General features: G+C 33.0%; 3 protein-coding genes and 2 long non-coding RNA genes across 5 annotated transcripts; 3 read left to right on the top strand and 2 right to left on the bottom strand.

Moving 5' to 3' along the window:
• The first annotated feature begins 2,006 nt into the window (after window positions 1–2,006).
• LOC105971373 (uncharacterized protein At2g23090) lies at window positions 2,007–3,614 on the top strand. Its single transcript, XM_012996224.2, has 3 exons — window positions 2,007–2,312; window positions 2,454–2,494; window positions 3,284–3,614. Exons 1-3 carry the CDS (start codon window positions 2,237–2,239, stop codon window positions 3,404–3,406), a joined length of 240 nt encoding a protein of 79 aa, XP_012851678.1. The 5' UTR covers window positions 2,007–2,236; the 3' UTR covers window positions 3,407–3,614.
• Window positions 3,615–4,092: 478 nt separating this feature from the next.
• LOC105971372 (casein kinase II subunit alpha-2) lies at window positions 4,093–8,466 on the bottom strand. The gene is made up of 10 exons (XM_012996223.2): window positions 8,217–8,466; window positions 7,370–7,499; window positions 7,016–7,210; window positions 6,126–6,283; window positions 5,927–6,017; window positions 5,781–5,846; window positions 4,922–5,004; window positions 4,701–4,764; window positions 4,510–4,578; window positions 4,093–4,412 (listed from the first exon to the last, which is right to left on the bottom strand). Exons 1-10 carry the CDS (start codon window positions 8,300–8,302, stop codon window positions 4,353–4,355), a joined length of 1,002 nt encoding a protein of 333 aa, XP_012851677.1. The 5' UTR covers window positions 8,303–8,466; the 3' UTR covers window positions 4,093–4,352.
• A 4,285-nt stretch (window positions 8,467–12,751) lies between these two features.
• Window positions 12,752–17,774, bottom strand: LOC105971250 (transcription initiation factor TFIID subunit 4b). The gene is made up of 15 exons (XM_012996100.2): window positions 17,641–17,774; window positions 16,971–17,111; window positions 16,788–16,871; window positions 16,627–16,684; window positions 16,464–16,531; window positions 15,790–15,960; window positions 15,101–15,252; window positions 14,908–14,992; window positions 14,653–14,785; window positions 14,491–14,546; window positions 14,165–14,221; window positions 13,912–14,052; window positions 13,742–13,804; window positions 13,493–13,655; window positions 12,752–13,161 (listed from the first exon to the last, which is right to left on the bottom strand). Exons 2-15 carry the CDS (start codon window positions 17,067–17,069, stop codon window positions 13,010–13,012), a joined length of 1,482 nt encoding a protein of 493 aa, XP_012851554.2. The 5' UTR covers window positions 17,070–17,111; window positions 17,641–17,774; the 3' UTR covers window positions 12,752–13,009.
• Window positions 17,775–19,871: 2,097 nt separating this feature from the next.
• LOC148771833 (uncharacterized) lies at window positions 19,872–21,129 on the top strand. Its single transcript, XR_016030306.1, has 2 exons — window positions 19,872–19,975; window positions 20,596–21,129. It is a non-coding gene; the product is annotated as an uncharacterized LOC148771833 (long non-coding RNA).
• A 2,862-nt stretch (window positions 21,130–23,991) lies between these two features.
• Window positions 23,992–25,829, top strand: LOC148771832 (uncharacterized). Its single transcript, XR_016030305.1, has 2 exons — window positions 23,992–24,342; window positions 25,460–25,829. It is a non-coding gene; the product is annotated as an uncharacterized LOC148771832 (long non-coding RNA).
• The last annotated feature ends 1,555 nt before the right edge of the window (window positions 25,830–27,384 follow it).

The raw sequence follows: 27,384 nt of genomic DNA, 5'->3' as shown, positions 1-27,384 counted from the left end.
ATGAAGATGAAGATGAAGGCCATCGTTTAAAATTGGTAGATGAAGATGATTTAACTCATATAGCGATGATCAAAATTATTAGTGATAGAGTATTTTTAGAAATTAGGGATTCAAATTTGAACTTAGGGCCCATTTGGCTAAACTTATTGTAAACAATTAATAAGCTCTTATATCTGATAAGTTGTTTTAAGAGCTGATAAATTGTTACGTTTTATTTTTAAAATTAATTTTATGTTTGGATAATGATCTTATAAGCTATTTTTATTCATTATAAAATCTTAAAACTAGGTGGCCGCGTAAAGGTACTTTTTTTATAAAAAAAATTGCTTTCCAACTACGATTTGATGAACAATTGTGATTTTTGTCCAATTTTATAATATAATGTTGAAACTTGAATTTATATCTATTTTGAAATGAGTAGTTTGACTTAAAATTTTAAACTTACATGTTTATAATATTTTTATAATGTACATATGTATATTTTTTACTATTTTGATAGATGGTTAAATATCTTACGATACGATATGATACGATACGATACGATACGAGATGCAAAGCAAAACGGTACGAAATATTTTTACGGTCCGATAACCATGAACTAGAGACAAAACCACTGCCACTTAAGGATTATCACGTATCAAATGCATACTATAAACATGGATAAAATGACATTTAATGTGAAATCGAGGGAGTATAGTGTAATACAAATTAAATATAACATTGGAATAAACCTCTTTTACATAGACTAAACCGACAAATAGACCTATATATATCTCTGAAATAATTTCCAAGTGGGAGATAACGCAAAATAATTAGGCGGTGAAACAATGTGAAACTATTTATTAAATAGACCTACCAACTTCCAACCCTCCAAATTAAAGCCACTATAAAAAGAAAAAAAAATCCATTTATTTTTATTTTTATTTAATTCTAAGCCAGCCAAAGACCAGAATCAGTGACGTGGTACGTAAAATCTCCTATATTAATTGGACGAGCTTAAAAATTATAAATTAGTTTATTTAACAAAAAGATATATTTCAAGTTAATAATTGTAAATTATTTCTTAAAGTTTATATCAAATTGCAGCTTTTGAGCGAGTGTATGTAACGTAAAAATAAGTTTCAAAGAGTGTGTCGTACCTCGTATATTTAAAATTAATGAATATTTCTATTGAATAATTTAGGAACCAATAGTAAATCAAATGGTTGACGATTATCTCAATTATCAGGTAATTTTTGTGTTGTTCGGAAAGAATTTTTTTTGGTTATTCCATGTTGGACAACAAAGAACATGTGTATCGGATATAAGTAGAGGTGCAAGTAGAGGGTTCAATTTAAACATTAGCTTATTTAATTGAGTAATATGATTGTCAAACTTTTCAAATAGTAGGCTTTTGAAAACTATTGTAGAGTTTTGATATCAAATTATATAACTTTTATTCATTTTTTTTTCTCAAAAGATAAATATATTAAGGGTAAATTACGATCCACTCTTAAATGTTAAATTCAATGGAATTTTTATGTAATATTCTCCAGTTTGTACCGTTTTACCCCATTCGAGTTCGTACATTTTAAAATTAGATGACCATAAAATGTGTATTTTGGCATGTAAATATTGGATTATGGTACATCAGAAACTGCATTTTTACCTAAAACGAATACAAAATAGAGTACATTCCACGAAATCTAGAAGATTATGTTGAATTTGACACCATAAGGCTGAACCTATAAGAAGATTCATATTTTAGAGGTGATTGTAATTATCCAAATATGAGAGGGGTTTTCATAATTTGAGGTTACCCTAGCCTACCCTAGGAGTGACATGTAATTTACCCCTATACTAATTATATATTATAATTTATTTTTTTCCACAATATTTTATTTTGATTGAGTAAAATTAACGCGTCCGGCATACACACAGAGAGTAGTAGGTTTTTATTTGGATGGTGTGTTGTGAATAGACAACTCCTCCATCTTTAAATTCCCACTTCCTTTCCAATACCTGTCCTCTTCTCCTAAAATTAAATACCCCTCAAAACCCCACTTTATTACAAACTATTTCTTTTATTTCTTTTTATTTATTTACACTTTTCCCCCAATTTTAATATTTATTATTATATTCTCTTCCAATTTATATATCAGTATCACAAATTCCTCCACCGTTAGGGCTGAAGAAGAAAATAAAGGGGCTTTCTTTCATCTCTTAGGAAAAGAAAAAAAAAAAAAAAAAAAAAACAATGGGTGGAGGCAATGCGCAGAAGGCAAAGATGGCTCGCGAGAAGAATCTGGAGAAGCTCAAAGCTGGTGGAAAAGGTATTTCTAATTTTCGTATTAATTTTTCCAATTTTTTCATCTCGATTTTAATTTTTTGGATCAGTAAAAGATTCTGCCTTTTTTTAATTTAATTTAATCGGAATTGAACTGATCGAAACTGTATGTTTGATTCCATGGCAGGAAGTCAGCTTGACGCCAACAAGAAGGCGATGTCCATCCAGGTTTTTTTTTTTCTTTACAGATTTATTAATTTTATTCGATTTTGTGGTTCATAATTTGCTGAATAATTTTTTAAATCTGATTTTTTTTTATAATTTCGTGTTAGTTTATGTTTATGTATATTTATTTGTATGTAATAATTATTTGATTGGAAAATCTTTACCCTTAAATCTGATATTTAGGGCTAGACAGAAATCTGGTGTTCTTGTTGAGTAATTCTTCTCTTTTAAGGTTTTGTTGATGGTACTGAATTTTGTCAGAATCTGACAACCTTTTTTTTTTTTCTTTTCTTACTTGTCTTGGTTTTTATCTATTTATTTACTTCTTTCTTATTATTAATAAATTTCTTCTAGTTTAAACTGTTCTTTTGTAATTTGTATGGAATCAACTTGATTGGTGCTTCTTATATATTACAAGTTGTGATTGGATTTAGCCTTTGATCTGACCGTGTTTGACGAAATATGTTGTGTAATCGATTTTGAGTATCTTATCTTCCTTTGAGTTGTAGCAAAAGCAATTTGACCGATCGATCGATTGTTACAAGCTTATGTGCCGACTGTTGAAGAAAATGATTATTATCTCTCAAGAACCTAATATTTTTAACTAAAATTTTGTTATTTTCTAATTTTTAGTGTATATTTGGCCCTGCGGAATCTTGTTCAATGCTTATTTGCATGTGGTTTATTCTTGTGCTAACGTGTTTTCGGTTGTATGTGTAAATTGTAAACCTAACTAAATTTTTTTTTTATTATTATTATTAATTGTATTTTTTTTCTGGTTCGGAATTGCAGTGCAAGATTTGCATGCAAACTTTCATTTGCACTACTTCCGAGGCGAAATGCAAGGAGCATGCCGAAGCTAAACATCCGAAGGCAGAACTCTTGACTTGTTTCCCCCACCTCAAGAAAGAATAAACAAAAAAACGAAGAAGAAGAAGAAAAGATCGAATATTTGGATTTCAACTATATGTCTCTTTATCTGTCAATGTGTTTAGTTTTAAAGCTGTTTCAGTATTATTATTTGATACTGAGATGATATTTATCATGTCCTAAACTTTTTGATGGTCAAGTGTATTTTGAACTCCGTTTATTATAATATGGTTCGTATTATCTTTGTCTATTATTCGCCCCTGTCATGTTGTCTGTGGCAACATAAGATTGTTTGGTTTTAATTGTTTATTGGTGTGTTCTATACTTAACATTCTAGACTAATCGATAGTTAAAATAAAACGGTCTTTACAATGCTATATTTGAATAGCGAAAAAGATGTGGGCATTCTTTGTGTTGGTCGATCTCGAATGAACTTGAAAAGAACAGAATATGAGCAAATTTTGGCTATTAGTTCAATATATACATATATACATATGTATATATAATTATATATGCTACACCTGCCAGAGTGAAATATATTAGTGTTTATAATTAGGAGAGTTGGTACATAGCCTCTACAAAAAAAAAAAAAAACCTTTGAATGAGTTTCAATTATTTAGATGCTTACTAAGAATATAATTACTGACAAAATACGAATAGTATATATTTCTCAAATAATGTCATCCATCGAATTGACAAAGAAAGAAATTGATCGTCAGCAACAAAACCGATAGCAAAGTCCCAAACTAGTAAGTAAATAACGTCACAATTGAGTAGCGAGTGTGATATACACAAATCTTTAAATACTAATCGAAGAGTTGAAAAATGCTAACACGAAAGAATGGAACACCATCCGTCCACCGAGAAGAGAACATCTGTTCAAGTCTCGACAAATAATTTACTTTTTTAGTACATAATAATTAACAAACACAAAATATTCATTCATTCACAAACGCTAGCGATTTTGTGAAAGGCGTGAATAAATATGTAGCTACTGAATCCTCATCCTGCTATTTTCAGCGGCTCTCACTTGGTTAAAGTACGGGTGAACCTGAAATTTAAACGAAAAAAATGGATTAGATGGAATGGTAATTGCAATTAGCAAAACTAAATCATCACCAAATATATAAATACTTGTTCGTTATTACCATTGCTTCTTTGGCTGTTAGCCTGTCTTGATGATCGTAACGGAGAAGCTTGTCGAGAAAATCAATGGCCTGCTCAAGGAATCGTTGAACCAAAATATAAATCAACAATGATTTATGCAGATAAATTGTAAGAAAAAAATAAGGAAAACAAGATGTTCGATTTGTTGAGAGGTAGAACAAATATAACGAACCTCTGGTGAAACTAGATGCTGATTATCTGAATTAACAAATCTTGACCAGGGTTTCCTACTGTGCCTGAGGGAATATAACAACATTAAATTGTCACTAACGCACAGAAATAAGAGAAACTATATGATAATGTGGTTATGCGTGGTTTTCTTTATCAATCAATGAATTCCGGAATTAAAAATTTCAAGAAAAAAAAACGTGATTATTATTGTTATTGAACTACCTTCCAACAAGAGCATCGAGTTGAGGATCCAGTTCAAGACGGTATTTGGTCAGATATGTGTTCAGTTCATCTGTACCGAGGACCTGTGATGTGATGTCCAAAAGAAAAACAAAATATTCATATCTTAATAAACACAAATATGGCACAATGTAGACGAACGTACGTCGGAGATTAGAAGATAATCACCAATCTTAATATGGTGCTTCAAGAAGTACTAAAACGAGAAATGTCAATGAGAAAAATACTCGAAGCTATGTCTGCAGCATAACCAACAGTCTACACTACAAGAATTATTAGAAATCTCGAACTACTTGCGGGTAGCCCCAAAATAAACGAGCTTCAAACCCGATTCAGTTGGTTCATTGACCACAAAAGCAGTTATACAAGAAATATAAATGCTGCGATTTTTTGAGACATATATTATATATTTATACAATAGGAGATATATTATATATGTTGAGACATATAACATTTGGCATGCTATTTAAATTTACAAGATAGGTAAAATCTAACGATTTTTTACGATCCGATTTTAAGCCCATTACGATTTTGTCTATCATGTCACTTATACTTGTATTCGTACATATGGGCATGGTTATAGTACACACAGGAGGGGACGAAGGAAGAACGTAAATAAACTTAATTAGAGTACAGTACTACACAACAAATGTAAAAATCTTAATAACTCAAATTCATTTAAACCAAGCATGTCATGCGTTGTACTATATTAGTAATCCATATCCACATCTTTCAATTACATACGTCTTTTAAAGGGACAAACTTGTACATTTATTCTATAAGAAGAATATTTTAATACAGTGCCAATTAAGAGATTTGGTCACAGAAACTGTAAAAATACCTTGGCTATTTTGACTAGCTGATCTTGATTATCGTGACCATAGAAGAATGGTTCTTTACGAAAGATCTGCACAAAGAGGAAAATGATAACCAATATCAATAAATTAAATAAAATAAAATGATAATGTAAAGGAAAGCTATTCTCACCATTCCAGCAAACATACAACCAAGGCTCCACATGTCTAGAGAATAGTCGTAGTCTTGCAAGTCTACAAGTAATTCAGGACCCTTAAAATATCTGAACAATAGTCGGAAGAAAAAAAAAAGTCATTAGCTACTAAGACAACTAAATGTGAACAAGCCCATTATTCAAATGTAAAATAAAGGAAAATGTAAAACTGAAAACCTTGAAGCAACTCTGACATTGTATTCTTTCCCAGGGTGATAAAATTCGGCAAGTCCCCAATCAATCAGCCGAAGTTTTCGCAATTCATGATCAATCATCACATTGTGTGGCTTGACATCCCGATGCATTATCCCTTGCGAATGGCAATAATCTAATGCCTGTGATTATTTATATATATATTGAATGATCAGTTAAACATAGTTGTTTGTGTACATCTCCAAAAGCCAAATGGACTCTGCAAATATTGCTCAAGAGTTTCCCGAACCAAATGCCAAAACGTATGATATAAGAATATGTTTGCAAGTGTGATAGACAGAGATGAAACACTAGCAAATATATGTATCATAAAAAAAAAGTCCTGCCTTTGTTTTACGGGGTCCGTTAAAATTCATACTAAAAGCATGATTTAACTAAATAGGTCTGATTTCCAAATCGATTCCCGAATTCCAGAATTCCATTATTCCATGTTAAAAGTTAAATTTTGTACGAATGCTAAACTAAACTCGATTACAAGGAAAAAGGATGTATCTTACAAATACCTTAACAACAGCACATCCTCTCTACACATTGCATTGTAAATCTTGAAATTGGATACTTTCTTAAGCATATGATGCTCGCAATGTCGAGACACGCTTAACATAGCTTTTACATTATTACAAATAGAAGATTAGAGAACTAAAAATTTAGGGACAGATCAGAATACATTGTGAATTTTTCTCTGCTTCTCAGATCAATAGTGAGCATGATCAATTAAGAGTGAGGGCATACTTCTACTAGTCAAATTTCCTATTCACAAAAGCTCGATTGATGCAACTCAACACGCAAAGAAATCGCATGACTAGTGAATGATAATTAAGGGAGCAGATATCAGCTAAAACAGGAAACTATACCTTTAGAAGCTCGTATATGTAGTAGCGTATATCATAATCAGTCAATGTCGGGTACAAGACTTTAAAATCAGTGCTGTTGACATATTCGAAAACCAAGCTAGGGGTTTTTGAGTGCTGATCTCTAACTATATCCAGCAACTTCACGATATTCGGACCACCACAAAGGTTTTGAAGTATCTTTATCTCCCTCTTTATCTGTCGTTTTACAAAATTTATCATTAACCGGTATACGCAAAAAAATAAACAATTTTGCAATTGGATATATAATTGATTCTATAGATGATGCCCCGCTATTTAATTTCCCAGGCGTCAAACTTCAAGATTAAACTGTACTAGAGAAATAGCGAACTTTACCTTCTTCTTCTTGACTGGTTTAAGAATTTTGATGATGCACCTTTCATTGTTCGTTACGTTTATTCCTTCAAAGACCTCACTATATTTCCCCCTTCCCACTTTTCGAACAACCTCATAATCATCTTGATCACTGAATAGACCACAAAATGAATATGTCATATAACTGAACCAAGAAAACCATATATTCGAAACGAATATACATATATATACATGTGTGTGTGTGTGAGTACACATAGCAGATATTCACTAGTTATTCTCGATTCATTATATCTATGAAACAACTCTTGAGCAACGCAACACAACGTTCATCCAATCAAGCCCGCTTTGAAAGTCCAAGTTATTCGATGACTTTTTACCCGAACCATGTATATAGGCTATTGATTCTTGAGTTACTGTTTCGTTCTCATCGATACTAACCGTCCAGCTTAATTCCCACTTAGACACAAGTAAAAAAAGGAACAATCTTTCTATAAAACACAGACAACACCACTTGTTATTAGCTGAAAGGCCTACACATATTATCACAACACTAAAAATTAACAAATTGGTAGCTTTTAAGTCATCAAATTTATAAAACTAAATCACCTTAAATCATAACTGTTAGGTTTGAAGCCATTACCCAACAAGCTATCAAAATATGGAATCATAAAATTTCATATCTCTATAGAATCATCAAAAAAAAAAAAACAAATTCCAAAATAAATTCCGGAATAAATTAACTAATAATTAAAAAAAAAAAAAAAAAAAAAAAAAAAAAAAAAAAAAAACACATGTACAGGAGAAATCAATCTGCACAAGAGAAACAAACTTAGAAATTGGGGATAATGAGAATTAATTGAATAAATACCCCCATTGAACGGCGAGAGATTCGTAGTCCCAGTAATCCCGGGGGCGATGAACGTTGATGTCAGCGTAAACTCGAGCTTGCGACATCAAAAAAAAAAAATTCAGGTGGCAGATTTTGATTTTTCGCCTGGTTTTTTGTGTTTTCGTTTGACGATGATTTTATTTCGATATGAGGTGGGATTGATTGCACGAACCGCACCAGAGGATACTGGACCGGTAAATCGGGAAGTGTCTCTCTCCACGATTGGTCTGGTTACAGTACCTGATGGTTATACTAGTTTTGGGCCTCGGGCCATGGGCCTGTCGTTGTGGCCCATTTGTAGTTTAATTAGTTTTGATTTTTTTTCTTTTCTTTTTTTACTTTTTTGAAACAATTAGTTTTGAAAGACAAATCTGAAATGCTATCATAGAACATTTTTTTACTGGTTTGCAGTGCGATTTATTTCATTTTAAACATTCTCAAAAAAAAAAAATCAAAAATCGCCCGCCGTTTCATGTTATAACCCATGAAATGCAGTGAACAAATTCGTGTACAAATACACGAAGTATATGTGTTTTTTAGTGTAGAACACGGATAGCGAAATTGATAGATATCATGATTTCTTTCGTTTCTTGATTAAGAACACGAAATGGTAGCTCTAATTTGGTAGATATCTACATGAAATGGAAGATTGAGATTCGTACAAGAAATCCCTATTTTTTTTGGAATTTAACCAACTTAGTTGTTAACGGTCAAATATATACAATAAATTCACATAAAACTTAACTAAAATTCAAATAGAAGTATAAATTACAATAAAAGAACATTTTGAAACTATCGATCAGACTTTAATTGTTCGTACACGAGTAATCGGGTCTGAACATTTTGAGTAGGTGCCTCAGGTTTTTATCTCTATGATGTACCCATGCCGAGTGCATAAGTGGTAGAGGACTATTCGCGACCAAATTAACAAGCATGAAATGATTGTTGTGCATTGTCACATCAATCATACATGATAAGTGGTCAATGTCAAACACAGGAAGATAATTCATACTCACCACTTGGATCAAAAGTACCACCAATGCACAATTGTATTTGATAGCAATGTTCAATCTATTTCATTCATGTCCATCCAATAGTTTGTGGACAAGGGCCTGAGGGTCAGTCAACTTGCGTATCACCTCAATATATCCAGTACTGCCAAACATCGACGTCTACACATCAGCATGCTCGTATAACTCAATAAGCAACTCGGCTCTCACTCGATGTCATATTTCTTGATCCCCGTACACAACTTGAGCAACGCACCAATTCCCACAGTTGTCATCCGCCATCACTTTGACATGATCTTGATGACATAATCTTGAATAAGACAGACCATAAAACGAGGCACAAAAGAAAGTCATAGTATAATACTTCGTGTGCAGGTATTGGAGGGGCAATACATTCTTGTGTAGGAATACGAGAACCACGACCTTTCATCTTCGATTGAGGCGTTCCATAAGTGCTTCTTCGATCTTTGTTTTAGGAATCTTTGTTGCAGTGGAGGATTAGCGACTCTTGGAACCACAAGACGACTTAACCATCTCCGAATCAATATGATATTGTCACCCGGAAGCGTCTCTCTTTGTCGGGTTATTCTTTGGTCGTCCTTTGGTCTTAACAAATGATGACTTGGACAGATGAGTCATAGGCGGATAAATGATGTCTCACAATGAGGCCACGACATTTATCCTTTTCATGTAATTCATCTTCTTCAAATTACTATTGAGGTCATCAATCTGTCTATCCACAATCTACTTGCGGTTTACTTAATATTCAGATGTAGCTCCGAAGGTTCAACTGTCTTTTTACTTCAGAATGGATGCATGCCTGAAATGACGAACTTATCATTATCTTTCATTTTCTGCACAAATTTGAACATGCAAGAGAGACCATAAGTATTCCAAAGATAATGGGTGCAAATACTGGGATCTTACATCGCCGGGGACTCCATCTCTTGATCCAATTTTTCCAATGCCAGATGTGTAATGTAACAAATCGAACCATGAAAGCACAAACACGCTGCAGTATGCTTCCTAATCTTGGATGATAATGAGAAATCGCACTTCAACTGACTAATTTGGATATGAAATTGGTCCCAAATTTAGCCTTGTACGTTATCAACACCTCCGATCGAAGCATTTAACCAACCATTTGCAGAAGAATTAGCACCCTCCACCCTGTCCGATCATAATGGAAATCAAATTATTTATATATTTTTATATAATATATTGTATTATTGAAATAACTAAAACATGTAATACATGTTGGTGCTCGTGTTGCCAAAATGATACACACTGTGGGTATAGACTCGGACAAACTTCTCCTTGTAGATTAACCATGTATGATTCAAATATTGTATCAGGTTATGGTATCCTATACATGCATACCGTCCAACAGTTTCATTGTAATTGTATTGATGCTCTTCTTCGATTTCTGATTTCACCGGCTTAGCCCGCACCCCAAGTCGGAATATAAGATCTTGGTCTTTGTTGCCTTCATAAATTTTGTTTTATGTTTATACGGAATATACACAACATGTGATACGAAACTGGAAAGACATTTGGCAGTGTTTTCAGGAGACCCAACTCTCGGTCTGTCAGGATCACATCAGCTTCGATCCCATCTAACAACCCTCTCAAATAGTTCCAAATCCACTCGTAGATGTCTGCATCGTCATGCAACATAAATACAACAACAATCGTGAAATTATTCCCAATTAGAGTAATCTGAGCTATTAAATTTAATAACTACATTGAAAATAGCTGAATGGTTTGTTTTTTTGTTCTCTTTGTTTTCTATAAACTATTATTTTGTGAAAAAAAAAAAAATAATATGTTGATGAGATGTATATTTTATGTTTCCACTTTGTAGTTTCGAAATGATCAATGAATATAAAATAAATGATTTGACATGCTAGAAAATACCATTAAAAATATCAAACTATCTTCCGCTCTGTTTGTTACCACTTAATAAGGCTCTGAATAAGGCTAATGTATGTTTGGTTTGGATATCTGAACGGAACATATTACCGCTTACCGGTCCTCAGAAAATTCTCGCTTAATCATCCAGAACATCACTGAATGAATTATGGATAAACTTATACCTAGAAAATATTGAGTTATGCGACCACGTCTATCTTTTTCTTCTGTGTCAATTTAAATCCATATAAGCAATTAATTTGTTAACCACAACAAAGCCTCCTCCACTGCATCAACCTTCACCTCCTTCATCTTTGTTACTCAATCTTTGCCTAATCGAATATTCACCTTGCCGGGCTTATGCAATTGCAATAAAAAACTGTCTCTTGGTGTCCCATTGGAGATGGCGGAGAGGTGGAATCCGACTAAGTTTTCAGGGTGGAGGGGGGGGGGGCCGCAGTGGCGAATCAATCTTGGGGGTCCCGTTGAAGATGGTGGCGAGGTGGAGAACTGACAGAGTGTTTGATGATGCCACCGATGGAAGAAAGTTGCGGTGGTGCTTGTTGAACTATGTATTTCATTTTTTTTCTTTCATTTAACCATTTGGATTCTTCTTCTCCACATTATTATTATACACACTAATCGAGATAATGAGATGTGGATGAGAAAAAAAACAAATCTTTCATTTCAATTAAATTATTTTATAGTAAACAAAAAGAAAAGTTACGTTGTTGTTTTCCACCTCCATATTTTCTGTTATGATTTTATTACTATTATAAAATTATATTTTTAGATGTTATTAATAATTCAACTAGCAAATAAATTTATTTATACGGTTAATGTAGTAATATTGTATTAGAGCAATTCCAATGGTACAGTATCAAAATCGATCATCAAATATTAATTTGATACTCGTTTTATTATTTTGATACTCATTTACTCCAACCGCAAGCATTAAATGAATCATCTAATTTTAAATATAAGCATAAATATATTTAATATTGACACGTGTCAATTTTTAATTGGTTTGTTGGGTAGTTAATGTTTTGATACCTCTTTTTCCAGGATGCATTTTTGCATATCGGGAAGTTGAATATCAAAATAACTACCAATTTAATGTTTTGGAGCATCAAAATAGAAGTTATTCCATTTAATTCCCCATTTAATTCATCCGCTGGAGTTGCTCTTATTCAGATATATAATAATCAAACATGCTTAACTATTCAGCATTCAAGACACAACAATGCTCTTAATTATTCAGATGTTTATTCAGCATTCATCATTCAGTGCTTAATCTTATCAAACACAGCCTTCATTAATCATTCGGGGCATTATGCATATTCATTGTGTTTCGAGGATGCAAAATGCATAAAAGAAATTCGATAGTGCAAAGTGCCAAAATGCTATATTTCAAGGGTGCAAAGTGAGATTAAACCGTTCATATGCTACCAAAGTTTAGTTTTAAATTAAAAAAAAAATAAAAATTGCAACAAATTAAATTTCAAATAATAAGTGATACAATAGTATATATTAAAATTTTACTCATTGTGATAAGAAGAATTAATTTTGAGTTTTAATACAATTGCACTGAGGTTAAATTCAAAATCAAAATGCCATTCAACAAAAGGATCCATAAAAAAAAAATATTTAATACAATTGATGACAACTTGTAACTATTAGTTATATTTAGTATAGGTGGAGTTGCTCACTATAAAAGACATGGTGTCAGCATTTGAAGGTATGTATCAACTTTAGAGTAGATTGATGGATTTACGATACACGATCGATAATGGGAGGAAAAAGAAATCGGGATTGCTAGTCTATACATGATGATATGGTGTTAGTAATTTGTCAAGTGTAGAATAGGTACAATTTGTATATCAATGTAGACTTCGACAGTTGCGGATCTCTTTCTAAGACGGCAATCACATCCTTAACCGTGATGCTGCACCGTCTAACCTGTGGCACCATCACTTCAATTTGTCCAATTTTCCTATCCAGTGCTGTAACAAAGAAAGAAAGAAAAATAAATGTAACGAATTTCGAACAAAACAGAAAAACGAACCCAACCTAAAGATCATCGTTAAATAACAGCAAAAACGCGTCTGTTCTTCTTCTCTCACAAATAAGCAAGGTTTATCGACAAGTAAAATGTTTAAATAAACTATGAACATTGAAGCTTAACATGCTCAATCAGTTTATGAAATATGACAGAACTCGGTAATTTATTTTAATAGAAGTTCATGTTAACTATTTCACAACAGTAATGTGTTCCCATTCCAAGATTATAAAAACGTAAATATTATTTTATAGACGAACTACAAAAGAACATACCAGGGGTGCCAGAAACTTCCGATCCATCTTGATTGCTTATATTTATTACATCTTTACCAGATTTATCGATTCCTTGTTGTTTCTGCTTGGCCTCAATCATTGATTGCCATCTTGACATCATATCAGTAGTCCCAGTAGCAGCTCGGACGGCCATATTTGCAGCCTGATTATCATATTGTTTCTTGTTATTATAAATACACAATTCTCGTAAATGTATCACAAATACAGAAGACAATTATGTATTGTTACCTTAGCTAATCTTGCACAACTTTCACGCTTTTTGTCACCATCAACTCCAGTAGTACCCTCAGGCTACATTTTCATTTAGTTCAAATACACGGCTTCGGTGATTTCTTCGATTAAAAGGCTGAAGTTACGTATATTAGGAAATACTATTAAGTGGAAGAACCGTTGCGTACTAAATTTAATTTTTCTGAGGTTTGAGTTTCAGCTTCTTTCCTCTCCTGTTCTTCATCGGCTTTACGGTTTATTGACATAATCTGTTGCTTGACATCTGAAGTGATTACAGTTCTTTGACTTGTCTTCTCTGTGTCCATGCGCTGCAGAATAACTCAAAAGTGTCATTATTAGAATTATTTGTGAAGCACTTCACATCGAAAAATAAACAGAAAGAGAAAAACAATCCAAACTAAATAAAAGCATGGAAGTAACCTTTTTCGATACTTTGATGAGATTATATATGAGTCCCCGCATTCTCTCTTCAACACACTAAAAGAAACAATAATAGTTTGGTAACACTTCCACAAAAACACAATCGGGAAAAATGTTTCATGCAAACAATGATCTACTTTCTCTATGTGGATTATTATACTTCTAAAAGTCCTCGACTTCCCCACTTGGAAGCTCTATCGGGACATTTTATTTTAATGTTCTGAAACCAATTATGATGGCCTAGAATCTTCTGTTCTTGACACCCTTCATAAAGAATTATAAAAAGTAAATCAGAGAGCGCATAATTGCATATTTCACAGTCTTACCAAAGACAAGCATCGCTCCACATCGTTGCTTATTTTCGTTAAACCACGTTTTGCAACTGCCAGAATGACAAAATATATATGCTCTTTGCAACCCTCCAAAACATATGTTGAATGAAGATAATGAAAAAAGTTTAAAAAAAAGTTAACATAATTAATATTAACTTGTTTCCATCAATTTCTTCTGAAGTGGAATCTTATGCAAAATCATATTTTCTTCTTCTTGTACAATTAGTAGAGATGTCTCTGAAACCCGGCTGCCTTTTTTGGGGCTAGAGAAGAGGTGTTCTTCTTCCTCCTGTTTATGCAGTTTATTTTGTTAGATTAAAAATAAATAAATAAAAAATAAATAAATAAGGCTGTGGGTGGTTATGCAGTTTTCTCGGTAATAATGAGAGGTTGATTGAAGAGGGTTTTTACCCTAATATCAATTCCACTTAGTGCAGTAACATCATTGAGCTCTTTAATGCTTGGAAAAGCTCCACACGACAATTTTTGCTTCTTACTGCAGATTATATTTGCGAGAATAAATTACTATATAGTTAGAGAATCTGATCATTTGTTACTGGTGAAGCAAAACATTATAGATGACTATTAGTAACAATGACATCACCTTGATGGGGGTGATGAAACAACACGTTCTTTTGTTGACTTCTTCTTGCCAACAGAAGTCTTCTTCTTGCCAACAGAAGTCTTCTTCGGAATAGCCTTGGAACTAGTTTCAGGCTCAATCGAAGATGTAAGAGAATGCATCAAAGACTTTGACTGACAGTGAGAGTAAGAAAAAGACATTTCAATTAGTAAAGAGATGAAGAAACAGACCAAATAATAATCATAAAATATTCAGAACAAACCAGTGTTTTTACTCGAGAAGTAACAGCTTTTTACAAAGGAAAATTAAAAAGATGAGGGATGCTAGCAAGGAAAGAAGGCGGCGTACGGAGAGTAGGAACGTTTATTATTATATGAGATACAGCCTATGTTAAACTTGGCTCTCGTCTAACATGTAGCATGATGTTTTATAGGTAATCAGCTTTCTATGTTCAGAGGCACAAATTTTTAGTTGCTCTAAATAGAATTGACATATCATCAATTGACTTCAACTTTCAACGACATCTAGCCCCACAGGATGATTACTTACATCTAACGAGGGTTAAAATTATCCATAATTTCTTTATTTTTTAAAGCCTTATTGAAGCATCAGGTTTTCAAGTGTGTCTGTCTACATGCATGTTCAGCTATTTTTGAAAGCCATGTATCAGTAAAATCACAATAGAGAAACCATAGAGACATTAAAGTTACCGAAACACTGGTCGCAACCGGCATTGGAGGTGGCATTAATCCCATTTCAGATGACTGCATGCTTGAATATTCATCCTTCAAATTATTACCTGGAGCCTCATAGCCCTGCCTTATCTGTGCAGAAGATATCTCAGCTTTGTTGTGTTTTTCATTTGTCAGGTCAACTAATTCCTGCTTTAAACAAGTCAAAATATGAAGAGACACAGATTTTAGGATCACCAAAGGAATGAGTACAGTCAGATTCACACACGTTTTTCACATGATTGATGATGAGCTTGAGACAACTCACATCACAAATGTGAATCATGTGGTCGCGGCTATAAGTGTAAATGGATTGAGCTTATTTTGATAGTTAAACATATGCACTAAACAAGCTCTAATTTAGTCAAGCTCGAGTAACTTGGTCATTTATACATAAATCAAGCTCACAACTAAAGCTGAGTTTCAAATCTTATCAAGTGAGAAAATTGTTCAAACTTCGTTTGTTGTGTTTGACGAAAGAGCCTTAACTGACCAATCTTAAAGAGTACTACCTAGTACTAGTAGTTTCTTTTATCACTTTTTATTAGCCCTAGTTGCATAATAGAGACGTTAAAGATTCAGCAGAGATTGCATAGCAGGCTAAAACAGATATCTGTAATAAGTACTTAAAATGAAAATTGAATTTGTCTTACTTGCACTTGCAATAAATCTGCTTGGTTTTCCACCTCATCCGATCTGATTAAATCTGTTTTTATTTGTGCTGCAAAAAATAGAATGATGAATTTAGTGAGTGGAAGAGCCACTTTGAAGTAATTGGTAAATTAACAGGCTAAAAGAGAGAGAATTTTGCACTACTCGGTGACATTTGTTGCACGGAGGCCTGAGGCAGTGACTGTAACTCATTGGAATCACCCTGATTTGTCAGTTTTGATAAAATATCAAATTCAAATTCCAGACATATAAGCCGCCGCAAATAGTCAGATTCCATAGAATTTATGACATAATTGAATCTGAACCTTATACAGGGCTGAATTTAACAAATGTTCCCCCACAATACTTCGCAGACTATGCAAAAAAACATCTCTAGAGATCTCATGTTTCTGGAAATAGATAGATAAACTTCATTAGACTGCTGATAGATACGATTTGTTCAGAGTCGCAGCCAATATTATAACAATATTTGAGAAACTAAAAACAACCTCGAGTCTTAAGGCAAGACCGCGAACTTGCACAGATTTGTCCTTGTTAATTTGGGGTTGTATTATTCGAAGCAACATATGGAAGGAAATCTTCGACATGGTACCTAGTTGAGATGAATCTTGCCAACTTTTCTTGATTGCCTAAGTTTTATGAACATGAAAGAATAACATTATCTCGACTAAGTTTTTTCTGAATCCAATCGAGCAATGCCTTTCGGCTACACAAGTCAGTTTTTGAAGATATTAGCAATTAGCCTCGAAAAGGAACTTAAGACAAAATCGAAGATACATATGGTAATTCAATTTCTTGCACAAAGAAAACTGATAATTCAAATTTCTTGCGCAGTCATTTTAGTTAATCGTCAGCTTTACATCACTATAAATTCTGAGATACTAAAATCCAGATGACTGGAAACATATTCAAAATGAAATTTCAATCCCTATTTTGCATATCATAATCAATTAAATTCCAAAGCTTCATTACAACTAAGAGAATCATCAATTCCCAGTAGGGCAAAAAAAAATGAAAAATTAGGGTTCTCATCATCAAAGAATCGACGCCGACAATACATACATATCAGCGTCAAATTTTCGACATCAGTTAATAATTACCGCGGCATGAGATAAACGATAAAACCTACACTTGATCGAAGATGAGAAGAACACGTACCGCTATCGGAATCGGAATCGGAGCGTTGTGCGGTAGAGTGATCGGAATTACCGAGTCTGGGCGATCGTGGCTTTGTGAACGATGAAGAAGTGAGAGAGAATTGAAAACTTTGAACGGTTTCCTTTTATAGAGACTTGAAATCTATGCACATTAGTGACTTGAGCCGGGCCGGGTTGGTCTACTCGACCCTACACCATACACCAGTTGTGTATTGTTGGTTATTTACTAATTTTAATTTTAATTTTAATTATTTTTTTTTAATTATAATTATCTTTATCTTTATTCTTGGTAACATTAATACTTTATGGTGAAAATTAGTTCTATAAAAGTTAAATATAGAATGTCATTTTACGTTGTGATATTATATAATATATAGAATGAGATTAATAATATATATTATGTACCTAGAATAAAGTAAATTTAATATCATGTATAAATTGCAAAATAGTTCACCAAACACACAAAACTCCACCTATGGTGGTAGAATTAGTATCATAGAATCCCGCAAGGTATCTTAGTGTCCCACAAGGAATGACTCAGCCGTTGGAGCAAGTGAGTCTGTGTTAATTGATATATATGTTCGAATTCTAACGATCGCTAGGTCGAGCTTGTCACACATGATTATCCTAGTGTGGTTTACGTCTTTCGTATGATTTGCAAGTTATTATACGAGAGTACTGTTGGTTTACCTAGTACATCTAATATGGTTGACTGCGGGTTCCTTCATTAGAAAAAAAAACTCGCCACATCATAAGTAAATTTGTATGAGCTTTCCCAAAACGTTCTGAAGATACAAACTATTTCATTTTGTAGGAAGAATGGAAAGTATTTTAGATGATCCTCATCCAACTTTTTCGAACTTAAACTTCCCTCGTCGTCTTTCTTATGCCCCAGTGGCTTAATTGGAACCGGCTTTAAAATCTATGCACATTAGTTGTGCACGTCCAAAATTTCCTTCACAAACGGTCTATTTACACAAAAAGAAAGTATCAAAAAGAAAAAAAAATTCGATGATAAAAGGAAAAAAAGAGAGACATCAATTTGCACAAGAAAAATATATTATTGAATATTTCGTGACCTAATGAACCTTGTCACTTATTCGTAGAAGAACTTTAGAGGCAGTATTTGAAGCTAATTACTCCCTTCGTCCCAATTTAACTAACATATTGTTGTGCATATATTAAAAAAATCAATAAATGTGCATAGATTTAAGTAAAAGACATAGAAAATCACTAAAATATATCCTTGATATTAGTTGTTTTACAATTACAACTAATTAATTAAGAGCAATAAATAGTAAGATCGAAAGTAACGCAATTGATGTTTCATTGAAAATCTAAAATAAAAAATAATTTTGGACATAAAAACTCTATAAAAAGACAAATAATATGAGATATTAGGAGTATAATTCAAGATAATTACCCTTTCGTTGCAATATAATTAAAACACGACCACTATAAGAAATAATATTTAGAGCTGAAAACACTAAATAATTTTCACATGATTAGACGGACAAACATTATTGGGGAAATGTGGGATAACCCCCTAGTTTTGAAAATATATAGGGATAGGTCCTAAGGATTTTTCTTTCCTAGTTAAAAACCCAAATTCTAATCTTAATTTGATAGACCCCCCTAGACAAATTAAAATACCTATTTTACCCTTTAGTTACAATTAAAAACCCTAGATCTCTCAACTCTCGTTCCCTTCTCTCTTCATCCTCCACCGCCGTTTATCCTCTCTCTCTCAAATTTCAGTAGCTTTCACTTCTCTCTCTCTCTCTCTCTCTCTCTCTCTCTCTCTCTCTCTCTCTCTCTCTCTCTCTCTCTCTCTCTCTCTCTCTCTCTCTCTCTCTCTCTCTCTCTCTCTCTCTCTCTCTCTCTCTCTCTCTCTCTCTCTCTCTCTCTCTCTCTCTCTCTCTCTCTCTCTCTCTCTCTCTCTCTCTCCTGTACAAATTCCATAAAGTAAAAAACTTAAGAAAATTCAGCAATGGCGGTCTCAAGCTCCAGCCACGCCCAAAGCCTGCTCCAACAGCAGCACCAATGGCGGCTCCGCCCACGCCGGTGGCGGGAGCACCAAGTCCAACACCATCAGCCACCATTACGCTGCCCGCATCATCTCCGCCGTCCGATTCCCCCACCGCTTCTCCCCCTGCTTCTCCCACTTCTCACTGTCACTTCGTTGCTAACAGCCGCCCACTGCCACACCGCCGCCCACCACCGCCTATCGCTCACCGCCGCCACTGTCACCGGTAAACTTAATTTCTGCATCAGTTTAAGATGCTTCAATAGCATAAGAAAAAAGCTTCTTCTTTGAAGGGTTCCTAATTAATTGGGTTTGTTCTTCTTTTCTATTTGCTGATTCGATTTGTTAACTTAATTGATTTGAATATTCCATGAATCAGGTGATAAGATCTTCAATTTCCTTTTTGCATATTTGTTTTGCTTGTGCTAATTGTGAGCATTGTGCTGAATATTAGGTTTTTAGGTTGAAAGGCATTCTCTGTATCAAAGTTATCATTTATTTTTTATTTTTTTAATGAGATTCTAGATTTTTAAATATTAGGTTCCACTTAAGTTAAATAGTTAGATTATATTCTATGTTTTTTATGTTTTTAGGTTGAATTGCTCTATTCTTTGTTATACTGAAGCTAAACTGCATCTTTCACACGATTCATAGGTAACCATTGGAAATTTCTGATACGGTTTTAAAGATATGTGTTAGATCCACGAACCTAAAATGTTGATACTGCAAAGTTACTATACATACCTATTTTTAAGAAGAAATTCTTCTGTGTGTGGATGCAACTGTATGTTAATCGATATTTGTCGGTCGACGATAATTTAGTAACATGTAGTAACATATGCACGTGATTGCGTATTTCGATTTATATTTATTGGTTATGAGTTGATTTATAATATAAATATTTAAATTGAACCTGTTTTTTTTCAACAGGTTTTGGTGTTTGAACACCTTCTATGCACTAAGCTTTTGCCGAGAGGACATGTTGTTCGTCAGTTCGAAACAGTTGCCGATTAGATCGAAGTTACTGTCGTGTTGAAAAGTAGGATTTGAAGCCATAAATACAAACTATACTATATACTCTTATAGTCACATGTGGTCATATACATGTAGTCATATATAGTCACATGTAGTCATGTACATGTAGTCATATATAATCATATGTAGTCATATACAAGTAGTCATATATAGTCACATGTTGTCATATAGATGTAGTCATATATAGTCACGTGTATTAATATATAGTCACATGTAGTCATGTACATGTAGTCGTATATAATCATATGTAGTCATATACAAGTAGTCATATATAGTCACATGTTGTCATATATATGTAGTCATATATAGTCACATGTAGTAATATATAGTTATATATTAGTTATGTGGTTTTTCCTGATGTATAGTGATGTTGGTGTTTTTCTAATTCTTTTGTTGGGTACTAATTGATTTATAATATCAAGTTCCAAATTGTGAATTTTGTTGATGTAGACGAAGTTTTTTATATATATATATATAATCAACCGTCTACATAATCGTTCGACCGTAATTTTGGTGTAAAAAACAGTTCATGACTACATATAATTATACTAATATACTATTTATAGTCAATTTCTGTACAGGAAACTTATTGAGTAAATAATTTAAAAACTAATATAAGAAAAATAAAATAAAAATTAAAATAAAAATTAAAATAAAATTAAAATAATTAAAAGAAAAGTAAAAGAAAAGTAAAAGGAAATTAAAAAATAAAAAAAATACAAAAAGGTATATATATATATAAAAATAATAAAATAAACATTTATATTTTTTTATTAAAAAAATCTGTAAAGGTGGTAAATGCAGGTCAAAAATGCTAAAATGCAGTTGGTGGAAATGCTGACTGCAGTTGGTGGAATGTTGAATGCAGTTGGGTGGAAATTGAACATAAGGGCCCAATAGTACTTTTACCTCTCCAGGGGGTTATCTCAAAGAAAGAATTTTAGGGGTGGACCTAGCCCTATATAAGTTGCTTATGAGGGGTGTATATCAAATGGGCCCAACATTATTATCGCTATAATTGTAACTAACTGAGAATCACTATGGTTGTACATCATGCAGAAAAGAATATCAAATAAATGTTACGAGTAGGGGTGCAAGTTGGAATAGATTTTTCAATTTCCGCCGGTTTCGATCCGAAAAGTTCTGATTTTGGAACAACTTTTTTCATTCCGACTTCCGAAATTCCGATTTTCGAAATTTTCCATTTTTTTTTATTGGAATTGGAATTAGGGCAAAATGCACTTTGCCCCCTTAAAAAACTTACAATTCGCACTTTCCCCCCTAAGAAACCGAAAAAGAGACTCTCCCCCTTCCAAATTGTGTCCCAGTTGCACTTTGCCCCAAAATTCGAATTGCAGTGTTTTTTTCACCGGATTTCAAATATCTCCGTGCACTTAAGGGGTATATGCGTCATTTTAGGGTATATATGTTTTTCTTTTAAAATTTTCACCTGAGTATAAATTCCTCCTCCTAAATTGTAAGGACTAAATTGCAATTTAGAACTTTCTTAAGAACCCTAACCCCCTTCCTTCTTCCCACCACCGCACCACCACCACCACCACCACCACCTCTGCCACCGCACTTCATCATCATAAAAAATCGTCATCAGCTCTAGAGCAAAAGACCCATCAACTAATGCTTGCTCTCACTATTTTCAAGTTCTTCAAAACACTAGTTTTCTTCGCCACAGCCATAACCTTCATTACGCTCACACCATTGTTGCTCAATTTTCGTATTCCCATTATTAAATTTTGCAGCTCGATTGATGTCGCTCCCGCCTTCTGCATCACCAAAATCGACCATTTCTGCAACAAGGAAGACGACGACGTTAATTGCACATAAATAACTCCAATTTATTCGCCCACCTAAAATCATATGTGCTATGTTCGACGATGGATTGTTTGAATTTAATGTTAGAAGGCGGATTATCCAGATCTGGGCTGAGTTCTTCGTGGTGCTGTAGCAACTGTGGTGTGGTGCTGTTGCGTGGCTGCTGGTGGCGGAACAGAAGGTGGATGCAGAGTTGTTTGGCGGTCGAAATTGGTGGGGGAGGTGGCCGAGGTGCCACGGGAAGAAGATTACTATTTTTTTTCCTTTTATTTTTCCAGTTATATTGAATTTATATTTTTGCATTTTGTTTCTTTAAATTTCAATACTATTAAAACTTTATTAAACAATAATGAAAATATTTGCAACATGAATGACAAATATGAAAATATTTTTGGAATTATGCAAAGTTGAATATATTGCATTAAAAACTATAATTAAATGAAAAAAATTAAACAAAGAAATAAATTCTTTTAAGGAAAAATACGTTTGCACCCTTAAATCTTTTTAAATGGATGGAAAAGATGATTTGACGCATATACCCCTAATTTGATGGAGAAATTTGATTTCCGGTGAAAAAAAACACTGGAATTCTAATTTTGGGGCAAAGTGCGACTGGGGCACAATTTGGAAGGGGGAGAGTCTCTTTTTCGGTTTCTTAGGGGGGAAAGTGCAAATTGTGAGTTTTTTAAGGGGGCAAAGTGCATTTTGCCCTTGGAATTATATAAAATAAATTTGGAATTTTCGATTTTCGATCCGATTTAATTCCGAAATTAATTCCGAAAAATTCCGATGTTTTTCCGAAAAATACACCTATAAATAGTATATATTATATAATACTTATTTTTCGAAAAATACACCTATAAGTTTTGTTTTAGGATTTTGACATAATGAATTGTTGTTAGAAGTTTTATTGGATATTATGTTGTGTTTATTTTTGTTTATTTTTTTGAACTGAAATTTAGTAGTTATTAATTTTACTTTTATCCACGAGGATGTTCTTATTTTCGAAAAATTATGAACATTATAGAAAATTTCGGCTACGTTTTGAAATTTTAAAGCTTATGTGATTTCCATTTTTTTTCCGAAATTTCGAATTTTCCGGGCCTTTTGAAATTGGAATGAATTTTTAGATTCCGAAATTTTGGAATTGGAATTGAAATTAATTTTGTACTTCCAAAATTATTTGGAAATTTTCCGAAAAGACTAATTCCGATCCAATCCATCCGACTTTCACCCCTAGATACGAGTTATGAATTTATCCATTTGATTAATGACATGTAACAATTTAATTTTTTTTATTTTTTTTAATTTTAATTAAAAACCAATAGGTCCAAACCCGACATAAACAGGGTCCTAATCCAACACATCAACCAATTGAAGAGCTCCACGTGTAAGCTCCCCCAAGCGGGAAAATCTCTGTGGTCCCCCCACTGAAAAAGGAAACATGGTATTACCACAACCAGACACGATTCGCCGGTGTTCCGTTAAATCTTAACAAAGGAAAAAAGGAAACATTCCATTTCATATGGGCATAATTCTCTCTCTCATTCCTCATATGTGAGGAAGAGAGAGAGAGAGAGACAAAGGGATTGTAGATATTCTCTATCTCCTTTTTTTCTTTTTCTTTTTTCTTTTTTATTTATTTATTGAGGAATTTTGTTGTGTGAGTTTGTGGGTAACTCGGTGTTGACTCGTTTCATCCTTAAACAATTGTAACATTGAATATGGAGATGAAATGGTGGGGCAAAATGACGGTTCCTATGAGAAAGGTTTGGTCCAAAGTCTCTAGAAAGATCCGCCCCAAAACTGCTGGTTAGCCTTTTTCTTTTTCTTTTTTGTTTTTTTAATTTTATTTCTTTATTTTTATTTATGCATGTCAAAAACTAGGAGTGGATTGTGAATATAAAAAAGAAAATTAAAGAAACGATTCACGAATTATTAATATTTTCCAAATATTCTTTGAATGACACATGTATTTAATTACGCAAACAACCCCATAATTCCATAAATGGGGAGTTTTTAGGGGCTAATTTGCTAAAATAATATTAAATCGAATATTTGCGGAGTCAGGATTTTAAATTCGGGTCTATATTTTTTTGAGAGGTGCCGTATTGCACACAAAAAAATATATTTTTATATAAATTAATGTATGTGTTGAGGAAAAAGGGCACTAAATCACCTTTTTTTTTTTTTTTTTTTGTTTATTATGTGAATCTTTCATTTTTTTTTTTTAATTCTCTTGCACAAAATTTCATTTAAAACTTTAAGTTATTTCTAAAACCTTTTGTCCTTTTCGCGTACTTCTTGTGTGAAAATGTACACGGGTAATGGGTTGTAATTAATGGTATTTGTTTTCCCAAAGCACACTATTGATTAGTTAGCCATATCATACTTTTCATGTTTTAGTAGGAAAGATACAGTTTTTATCCCTCAATTTTGCACCGATCTCACATTTTGTTTCCATATATTCATAAGAAAATATATTTGGTCTCTCATGTTTCGACAATTCAATATTTTTAGTTATTTCCGTTACTACTAATGGTAAATTGACGAAAATCACCAAAAATGTTGTCTTAACTAACGAACTAACGGTACATTGACGGAAATGACCGAAATTGTTAAATTATTGAAATATGAGGGACCATATGTGTTTTGCGTGAGCATTGTGACCCAAATGTGAAATCAGTGCAAACTTGAAGTATGAAAACAATGTTTTCCCCTGTTGCAGTAGCTAAGTTGTTCTGCACACACACACACATATATATATATATATATATATATATATATATATATATATATATATATATATATATATATATATATATATATATATATATATACACACACACACATTTTCCATATTTAGATCTTCTACATAAATTTATGTGTAAACACTAAATTTCACTTTCAATACATAACTCATATGTAGGGCAAAATAAGCTTCACCGAGATGTGAGGACATGCGAGTACGAGGATGTTCACATCTTGTGGGACATGCTAAAGAAGAACGACGAGACGGACCCCGTGAAAGGGGGAGATGAGGCGGCCGCATGGAAGTTTCACTGGGCAAAGTGTGCCCCTTTGCTCTGCCGCGGTGTTTGATTTTAATTTGATCCTCTTTTCAATGTTCGAACAACATGTGATGTTTTGTTCTAGTACGTACATACACAGTACGTAAAACGTCATTTTTGGTGCATTTGATGCAAGAAATATGGTAGAGTTAGATACATAATGCATGTTTTAATGTGTAAGAACAAGAGTTTGTTGTTCAACATTAATCGATTTGCATGTTTGACGTATGGATTATGTATACTACTCGAAAATATTTACCCATATAAGTTATTGACTAATCTCATGATAATATATTATGAAAGCATGAGTAAATTATATATACCACGTGAGATAATGCTAAATTACGAAATAATCTTCTTGTTTCCACAATTATACGGGTAAATAACACTTAGATGTCTTAAGGTTAGATCAAATTGCACCTTTTACGTCTCAACTTTGGAAAATTACATATATCTCCTTAAGGTTTATGTGTTTCCAACCAACAGTTAACTACCACATCTAGCCATTAAATTGACGAACTGAAAAGTGATGATGTCGTCGAAAAGCTTTGATTGCAATTCACTTTTTTTACCCTCAACCAAATATTTGTATTTTTTTTATTCTTAGTTGTAATATGAATGGTGAGAATAAAATCATCAATTGTTGCATTTGGGTAGGGGATGGAACCAAATCTCAAGGAAGATATATGTAATTTTCTAAACCTAAGGGGGTCTAGATGTAATTTCATCTAATCTCATGGGAGATAGGTGTAATTTACCTTAATTATATTTACCTTTTAGGACTAAAATCTATGAACACGTGAAACTAAGAGGGTGTTTGACTAAGCTTATTTTAAACAATTGATAAGCTTTTACATTTGATAAGATGTTTTAAGAGTTGATAAACTGTTACATCTTATTTTTAGGATTAATTTTTAGAGTGTTTCGATAATGAACTTATTTCCTATTTTTACTCATTATAAGATCTTAAATAAAAATGTGGGGTAAAGGTACCTTTTTTAAAAGATCTTATTTGCCGTCCAACAACTTATTTTAAAAAAAATAAGATCTTTTTTTGAAAAAAATTCCAAACACCTTGGAAGAGCTTATAAGCTGTTAAACATCTTATAAGTTTTTTTTTAACATCTTATAAGCTTAGCCAAACACCCTCCAATTAAAAGAAACAAATAAAGTCATATAACTCGCAAAAATATTAAAATTCAACCCAACAAGACCCAAATAAGTTCTCAATTAAATTCGAGATTAACACTATTAGCTACTCCTAAAAAAAATGTGACAAGATCTAATTTGAGTTCAATTCAAATATAAGAAAATCATAGAAAAACAAAGAAAAAAAAAATCAATGACTGATGTAGACAAAGAACATGAAGAATCTGATAACAAGTGAATCTCCTCTTTCTTCTAGTTATAACAATATTTTTTTGGTTATGATCGATCTGCATAATGTGAGTAAGTTATGATCGAAATAGTAGACACTTGTATAAGTTGTTAGAGCCTTGAGTACCTTTCTGGTTTTAGGATTAATTAATCCATTTTATTCTTTACCTATCTTCTGATTTTAAGAAAAAGAAAATCTAAAAAAAATCCCCCCAAACCCCCAAAAATTGAAGTCTATGTGTTAAAATATCCCTAGACACTCTACTATTGGAACTAGGGCTGGGCATGGGTCGATTTTATCGGCCAACCGACTCACTGTCGACCCACTTCTTTCAGTCGATAATTATTTTGGCCGATAATTTTGTTGTCGGGCCGGTGTTATTAACCAATCCATATATCCATCCGA

Source organism: Erythranthe guttata, chromosome 3 (genome assembly GCF_056151865.1).
Source record: "Erythranthe guttata isolate IM_541 chromosome 3, IM_541, whole genome shotgun sequence".
NCBI lineage: Eukaryota > Viridiplantae > Streptophyta > Magnoliopsida > Lamiales > Phrymaceae > Erythranthe > Erythranthe guttata.
This window is presented reverse-complemented; position numbering and strand designations above follow the sequence as displayed.